The following is an 8991-nucleotide window of genomic DNA, read 5'->3' on the forward strand; positions in this document are numbered from 1 at the left end:
TTAAAATAATTGATGTTTTATAATGATGTCTTCAAAAGTGAAAATTTTAATATCTGTTACTTCAGGCAGTTCATTGTCAAACCTTATCTTTTACACTTTCCAGTCTTTGTCTACAATGACAGTTTTTATTAATATTTTTGGACTTGATATGGTGTTAAACCTCGGTTCGAGTCCTCCTCGAGTCCAGTAGTGAGGATTTTTGAGGACTCGAAATTATTCTCAAGTCCTAAAATTTTGATTTTCAAGTCTCGAGTCGAGTACTCGCCGTTGATCGAGTACTCGCACAGGCCTAGGAAATCCACGGCCGATTATCTGTAAGCGCGTTACCATGGGAAAACGGGCAGTCGAAGACTCCCTTACCCATATATATCCTCCTAGTTGTCATATCACCTATTCTTCTCCCCAATTCTTCTCAAATAATGTCCTTTAAACACAGCCGATTATTCAATACCGTGACTCTTGCAACATTCAAAATAAAGATTCAACCCAAAACGCCACCTGTTCTACATTGTAGCATTGCCGTCAAATTTGTACTTCAAGAAATTGAACATTTAACGGATATGCTCTACAGAATTGTGGATTTCCAGTCAGCTAATTTTCTTCTTAACCTCCATGACGACTACCTTAGTGAGTTCGAATCCAAGAAACGTTCTCATATTAAAAAATTTGAGGCTCTAAATTTAAAACATTTAAGATTAACTTATGATAAATTAAATAATTCTGATGTTACTGATGGGAAGATTTTTAACCTGTCCGATAAAACGTTAGGACGCGTGGAAGAAATCTTATTAAGTAAGGGTTTAGGCTTTGTTCCGTACAAAAAGGATGTGAACTTTTTGGACGTGGCCGCAAGTACTGAAAGTTTTTTAAGTAAACAACTTAATCTCTCGGACAAGGAAAAACAAGAAATTAGATTTATCATTAAAACTAACTTTAATTCGACCAAGAATAACTCTGCTGCAAATAATTTAACCACCAGTGAAAAATTTGCTCTTAAAACGTTGATGCTAGATAGTTCTATAAAAATTCTAAGTGCGGACAAAGGTGGTAGAGTAGTGGTGTTAAATGCTAGTGACTACAATGAAAAATGGTTCACTTGTTAAAAAACTCTGGGGACTATGTTAAACTAAATAGAGATATTACAGTTAAGGTAGATAAAATCGTCAGGGAAAAGATTAGAGATTGTATTTCCAAGAAATAACTTGATAGTAAGCAATATTTTAGACTGATCTCAAACAATTTAAAAACCCCGTTCATTTATGGTTTACCAAAGATACACAAGGTCAACTGCCCCTTGCGACCAATTGTATCTTCCCGGGATAGCCCTACGTATTGGCTTGCACGATATCTGGTCCATATCTTATCCCCTATTGTAGGTAATACCGCCCACCACGTGGTCAATTCATATGATTTAGTAGATAAAATTAGAAAGGTAAAATTAGGACAGTCTGATCGCATGTTTAGTCTAGATGTAGTTAGTTTATTCACAAATGTGCCTATTGAAGGCGTAATAGAGGTTCTGAGTATGAGACTTAAGTCAGATTCTGAATGGAAGAAACGGACAGACTTATGTCTTGATTCTATTTAAGACCTGGCAAAAATTTGCTGTGATAGCACTTTTTTCATTTTCGAAGGGGAATTCTACTCCCAAACTAGGGGACTGGCTATGGGTAACCCACTATCTCCATTTTTAGCTAATCTATACATGGAATATTTAGAATCCAAGATCCTATCGTCCAATAGAAACAGTCGCCATATCAAACTATGGTTAAGATATGTAGATGATATTTTTTTAATTTTCCAAAATACTAGAGGGGGAATAACTAGACTACTAGATTTTGTTAATTCATTGGATAATTCGATTAAATTTACATTAGAGGAAGAAAAGGTTGGGAAACTCCCATTTTTAGATGTTTTAGTAGAGCGCTTAGCTTCGGACGAATATCTTAAGTGTGGGTTATACCAGAAACCTACCCATTGTCATAGATTTTTAAATTTTCAGTCGTATCATAGTAATAAAATAAAAATTGGGGTTGTTAAAAGTTTAAAACATAGAATTGAATATATTTCTGACACACCGGAAAGGGACAAACAAATTATCGGTAAACAATTAATTAGTTCCGGTTACCCTAAGCCTTTGATCTCTGGAATTTTTAGCTCCCACGACTTAAGACCTCAAAATAAGAATAAGAAAACAGAACCAACTCTAGTGTTACCGTATGTGAAAAATAAAAGCGAGTTAGTAAATAGGATTTTGAAAAGTAAATTTAATATTAGAGTAGTTTCAAAAATGGGAGAAAACCTAAAACAGATATTCAAAAATAGCCAAAAAAAGTCATGTAACAGTAACATAAAAAATGAGCGTTGTGTAGTATACCAATTTAATTGTAGTTGTAACAAAAAATACGTAGGGGAAACAAAACGTCCTCTAAAAGAAAGAATTTCTGAACATAAATATTGTATAAAGACAGGTGATTTAAAAAATGGCATGGCTAATCATATCTTGGATATTAATACAAAAAACTGTATCATTAATTTTGAGGAACCAAAAATATTGTATAAAGAATCCGATTTATTTAAAAGAAAATTTATCGAAGGGGTGTATATTAATGGCGGGGGGAGTTAAATCTTGATGAAGGAAAGGAAACGGCGAAACTTTGGGGTGAGTTCGATAAAAAACTCTTGTATCCTAAAACCGAGGGGTTAAAAAACTAGTTGGTTAAAAAAATTTTTTAGACCTAATCTGACTATATATATATATTGTATAATACTCCTTTTTTTGTTAGTTTGATAAAGACCCACGGGTCGAAAGCTCACGCTTTAATTTTATTGATCTTTTACATCAATAAAAATTTGATTTTATCCATGTGTTTCCTCCGTTGAAATTGTTATAAAATTTGTATCCCCGAATTTCCACCCACTCAAGCTATAAGCTGAAAGCTAGCCATTAGGCACATCCAAATCTAGATCCATCTTAACATTTTGACACTTAGAAACGGCCAATCAAAGCTTCATTCCCAAAAACCAACTGAAAATCAAAATCGTCACAAATAATCCTTTCACAATATTCGTCCAACTGGCAACCAACATACACAATAATCCAATTCTGAAGACTTAATCAATTTCGTAAGTTCTCATTTCTCATATGAAACTAAAAAATCTCGGGTTTGAACATCTTGTTTTTCTGATCGTAATGTTTACTACGGAGCTAGTTGATATTGATTTAATTATACAGTGTGGAAAGGATCAGAACAACAGGTTCCTTTGTGGATAACCCACAATACTGCCAACGGATGACGTCACTATACTAAATAATAGACCTTTAATATTGATACAATTATACAGTGGGGAAAAGATCAGACCAACACCTTCCCTTGTGGACAACCCCCAATACTGCCAACGGATGACGCCACTATACTAAATATTAGACCTATAATTTGAGAAGAACAAAAGAGATATTGGGAAATGTGCCTGGATGAAACAAAATGTTTTAAGGAACAGTCCTACGATTAGCCTTAGAACGTAGGCCTCAAATTAGAACCTCTATGCCTTTATTTTGGAGTTCTTCAACCAAGGTTATTTTAACTTATTTCAGTGTAGGTAATGTCATAAACATGCCATTTTTATCCAATAGTAAAAGAGTAAAGAGTATGCATGAAAAGCCGTTTTTTATGTGATAGATCAGTTTGCATTTAGACCAGATTTACTCCATTTTAAGAAATATTACTACTGCTATTTGTTTTAACATATTTTTGAAAATTCAAATGTCTGAAATTCAAAAACACCTTAAACTTTTAACGATTACTCTATTTGAGCCATATTTAGGTGTAAAAATAGAAACCAAAAGAAACATTTTCTAACAGCGGACATTTTTAAAGATGTTTCTTCGTAACTAATAACATTAATTTCCCTTATCGAAATTGAACGGTTTCTAATGAAATAAATCTTGTTAAATATGATAGACGTTAGTCATAAAGGGATTTTTCTATCGTACTTACATAAATATTAGTAGATAGTAAAAATATTATCTTGAAATGAGAAAATATGTCAATTAATTTTCGAGAAAGAATGAGTTGTTATTAAAGTGTTAGTGCCATAATTTTCGTCCTCCACAAAATTAAAATGCTTAAAAAATCCTTGAAAAATCTAGTTTATTATGATATGTTTACTTTTGTATTTGGTTTCGTTGCAATTTATAAAATTGCAATCACAGTTTTGTGTTTGGAAAGGGCCTAGTTTAAATATTTTTCGTTTGATGACGTAGAAAGGAGAAATGTTCTCTCTAGATGTCGCTCACGTGACGCCTGTTAGTGTAGTATCGCCGCGTTAAGCCTATTTTATTCAGATTCGCGCGGTATTAGTAGACTGGCACGCTCGCGCTTGGCTTTTCCGCGAGATGCCGTGTGTGACGTATCAAGGAGAAAAACCCGCCAAAAATCTTCCCCGCAAATTTGCTTTTGCCCCCCAAATTTCAGGTTTTCGAAGTGTTTTTTTTCTGTGTTTTCCCTCATATTTAAATATTGATCAAACATATTTTTGGAATCAGAAGAGTTTAAACCCCCAAAAAAGTAATGTTTTCTTTAGATTTGAGATAATTTTTAAACAACGGAACTATTCCTTTAATATAACATAAATTTGATAAATGGAAAGTATTTTGAAGCTTATCTTTCTACATATTTAATGCCCAATGCGGATTTAGCCGGTTGTTCCTTCCAAGGGTGTTATCCAACTTTTTGGGTTGGTAGAAGGGTAAAATTTAGTATAAAGTTTCCAAAGACTCTACTGATGTGAATAAATCTTGAAAACTCTATGGTTTTATTCATCTATATTCTGGCCTTAAAAAAAAGGAAAACGTTTTACCATTCCACTAAATTCTAGAGGGCCGATTTGCTTCAGTTATTTACCCTATATACTCATAGCTACATTCACAACTGGTTAGCAGTTTAAACACTACTGTCTCGTTTCACCTCAACGATATTCTTAGTTAGCCACCATGAGTGTTAACGTTAAATACCACCAAAGCTGACTTGTGGGTACACGCAATGAAAGTCAATGCGCACCATAACAAGAATGAATCTCCGAAGTTGCAATAGCCCTTTCACTGATCTAATTACCACAATGATGCTTTCTCCTATTATAAAATCTAAACCTTATTATTTAAACGTGTATTTAACTTTCGGCTTACTCTGAACCGTTAATGTCTCTTCTTTACAGAGACGATAATCAAAACCATAGTTTTCTTCACCTCAGGTCTCAATTATTTACTCTTTGGTTCCCTAAGCCTATTACGCATAAAACTTGATCTAACCGACAGAGTCTTGGCCTTAGCAATCTTCTTGCGAACACCAAAGCAAGGATTATTCTATATACAGATGTAGTATAGCTTAAGTAGTATACAGTCATTTCAAATAATAATATTAACAAGGAGTATAAACCCATTAGTGGAAGCAGTATTTTTTTACCGAAACAATCTCGCTTATGTTTATCCTCTCTAGACTTCGCTAAAAACGTATTACTCCTATGTAAAATATTAATGGACAGGCAAGGATTCATACCATTAAAGAAGGAGCGCAATATTATCCATATTTTCATTTCATATACAGAGAAAAGAAATTATTATGTTTCTGAGAGGAGCTTCCCATTTTTGTTGTTGTTTTGAAAAATATATCGCAATGCACGGGCCTTGATAGATATAGGAGGCAATGAATGAAATATATCACAATGCACGGGCCTTGATAGATATAGGAGGCAATGCCTTCTAATTGTTGTACGCATTTGAGCAGTTCTGTTGGATTCTTGAACTCCCTGACACTCAATGCTGTAATCAATTCTCTACCATTCAACCCCGTAATGAGATATTCAATCATCGCTTCCTCGTTTAAACCACAGAGTCTAGCCTTCGCCACCTTTTCGTGGTAGTACCTTTCTACGGTATCGCTGGGTTTTCGTACAAATTGACGTTGGGAACCATTCATCTAGCTTCGCTTTCCATTCAGCCCATGTATACACTTGACGAGAGTCCTTCGAATCATGTCTAGGCAGAACCCTTTAGTTTTGGTAGTGCGCTCTTGATTGTCATTCTTTCGTTCGATCCGAAAGTAATGGTTTGATGTGGCGCGTTTTCGGGATCAAAATTGGGGATAATTTGACTAGTATCACCCCAGTGATGATGTACGTTGTTGCTTTGATTCACCACATTCGGATTGGCTGCGCCTTATGGGTGCAGGAACTAAAGCTGACATGGTCTGTTGAACTGCGTTTGAGACTGCTAATCGTATCGCCTCTTGAAAGTCATTCATGGCAATATATCCAGCAGGGTGCGAACCGTTGTTTTCGTCTTCAGACATGTTGTAATTTCGTTTAGGTCGTATTTCTGACTCGGTGTCTCTCGTTTACGTAGAAGATTGTTCGTCAGAATTTATCGCGTAGTCGTATGCTGTATTTCGTTTGTCGTTGCCGTTAAAATAGTAGTCGTTGGCGTCTTCGCAGCCTTAGAGGCCGTTAGTCGCTTCCTAACTTTCGTTTTCGTCACTGACATCGTGTTCGTGAGAGCCTTTATTTCTCAACCAGTTTCCGTGGATACTCCCAGTTCCTGGACAAATTTCGTTAGGTTTATCGTTACTCGTAGTGTCCTCGTTGGAATGGAGTTCTATTTTGCTGGTGATAACGTTGTCTATGTCTATGCGTCGTGTTGCCTTCTCGTTTTTGGGCAGAAATTTTGTTGGTTTCGGTTGAACACGTTTTGCAAATTCCTATTCTCGATGCATTTGCTTTTACTCGTTCACTCCGTCGTACGTGTGCACAATCTTTTTTTTGCAAGCGTATGATCGTGGTTTTTCGTTAATGGCGTCGCCTCGTGTTATCGTGGTTTTTCGTTAATGGCGTCGCCTCGTGTTTCGCTATTGCATTTTCCAAATCCGTTTTCATCAGGCTTAGGGTCGTCAAATTCTACGTTTTAAATCCGTCTTCATCATTACTATCCCACTTCTGAGATGTTAACTCGCATAGCTAATGCGTGTGTCAAGATAATTAAAGTCAAGCGTAAAGTTGAAATAAGAACATAGTAAACGTTTATTCTGTCAATCAGGTAATCGTATACATAATATTGTCGACGACCTAACCTCGCTCCACGCGAGAGAAAAAGAGAGTGTCCCCTATTGGGTCTTGGACCCCTATATAACCTCGGTTCTAGGTAATCGTGTTAGACCCGTCATCTATGATTCGGGTGTGTAACTAGTGCCTTACATTCTTAAGTTTTTGCCTTAACGCTGAAGCAATCTTAACAGTAAGGCACGGCTATTATTATAACGCTGAAGCAATCTTAACAGTAAGGCACAACTATTATTATAAAAGGTAAGTGTTATCAGAAGGGAATGATTCCCTTCTGGTGTTATTATTGCTTATTACAGTTCATAAATTTCTTCATAAGTATAAATGTACTTACCTTGTGCAAAAATTCGATAATTTTTATTTGGAGTGTTTTAAATAATGGTCGATCTATAAAAGAAACTATTTTGCAAAACAGTTTTCGAGAGTATGACAAAATTCAGCCACAAGTACGCGCAATTTGAAAATAATTTGTTTGCTGTTATATTTTCGCTGCGGTTTGTAAAACAAACTTGCAGTCTTGTTTAGGCGATTTCGGTTTTGCTGCGCTCAATCGAACCGAATCTTTAATTTTGCTTCGGCAAGGGGTTTCCTGAATCCTCAATGATTTAAAAAAACCTAAGACCCAAAAAGGTGTTCCCCTTAATTGACTCTTGCCTTTATGAAGTAAACACGTTAATTAATAATTAAAATAGATATTTAATATCTGACCTTATCTACACTTTTTAAGTCTTAATACAATACACTTTTGATTAATAATGTAATGACTTCAATCAAATTTGGTTTCCAATTTGGATTGCTTTTTTTCAACATATCTCAACCTCATAACGAAGTTTTTGTTAGAAAGTGTTACAGTTAATTTTTTAAAAAAATTAAACTTTTTAAGGCGGTAAAATACTAAACAAGCATCGACTGCTGAAGAACAAATGAAGCTCTGTTGAATTTAAAATTGTTAAGTATGAATTCAAAACTAAAAACTAACACAGAAAATTTTAATGAAAAATATAATAAAACCAAGAAATTCCACGGAAAATGTTTTGAAAAGATAGAAATGAATAGGTAAAATGCGCGAACTGGTACCATAACAATAAATCAAAATGGACAGTTTGTAAATCCCCAAAAATATGAAGAGTTTTTCTGCGGTAATTGTCGTTCGGGAGAATTTTAAGAGATTCTCACTTTTAACAAGACGACCCAAGGGCTCGTAATAGTAGCCACATCGTACGAGTGAATAGCCCCTCTATACCCTACCCTAATGAGTGAATAGCCTCTCGATGCCATTCCCTAAACAGTGATAAAATTATTACCCGTATAAATTTACATATGCTGTAATGTAATATTCCGGCGAATCGAAGAACATATAGTTTTAGTGATTATCCCCTCGATGAGTTTACAACAGTCTTATGCCGATCCACGCTTATCGCATCTTATAAATCTCTAACATGGACTTATGCCCAGATCCTTTTGAAAGACAAAGTTTGTTCTAGTGATTATCCCCTCGATGCTAAAATTATCAAACGCATAACGCTCATTTAACTTTACAACATAAACTTATGCCAACGCATACTTATCGCATCTTATAAATTTGATAGTTTTAGTGATTACCCCCTCGATGAGTTTAAAACATAGACTTATGCCGACGCGTACATATCGCATCTTATAACGTGAACTTATGCCCAGAAGCGTTTGAAAGAGAAAGAATTCGGTAAAACACCCAACTTGAGTTCTTTCTTTGTGTAAACCCCGAACTTTTTATTTTATAGAAAGTTCGGATTCTTAGAAAAGGCATTGCTTAAAGTCTGAGAGATTTTAAAGAGAGAATGAAGTTTCTCGTTTTAGGTAAGGCAATATGATAAATTTGTGTGTTCATAAAAGATATAAAGA

The 8991-nt window shown here is 35.1% G+C and overlaps 1 protein-coding gene across 1 annotated transcript; it reads left to right on the forward strand.

Annotated features, from left to right (window-relative positions):
* Positions 1-419: 419 nt before the first annotated feature.
* LOC149602816 (uncharacterized) lies at positions 420-1103 on the forward strand. Its single transcript, XM_089860266.1, has one exon. The coding sequence runs from the start codon at positions 420-422 to the stop codon at positions 1101-1103; it is 684 nt and encodes a 227-aa protein (XP_089716392.1).
* Positions 1104-8991: the final 7888 nt, after the last annotated feature.

This window comes from Phalangium opilio, unplaced genomic scaffold, assembly GCF_054372755.1.
Source record: "Phalangium opilio isolate 3A_F unplaced genomic scaffold, DU_Popi_V2 ptg000352l_1, whole genome shotgun sequence".
Lineage (NCBI taxonomy): Eukaryota > Metazoa > Arthropoda > Arachnida > Opiliones > Phalangiidae > Phalangium > Phalangium opilio.

Bases quoted from the DNA above. Each gene is read 5' to 3' on its own strand.
- LOC149602816 (XM_089860266.1), top strand. From the start codon at position 420: ATGTCCTTTAAACACAGCCGATTATTCAATACCGTGACTCTTGCAACA.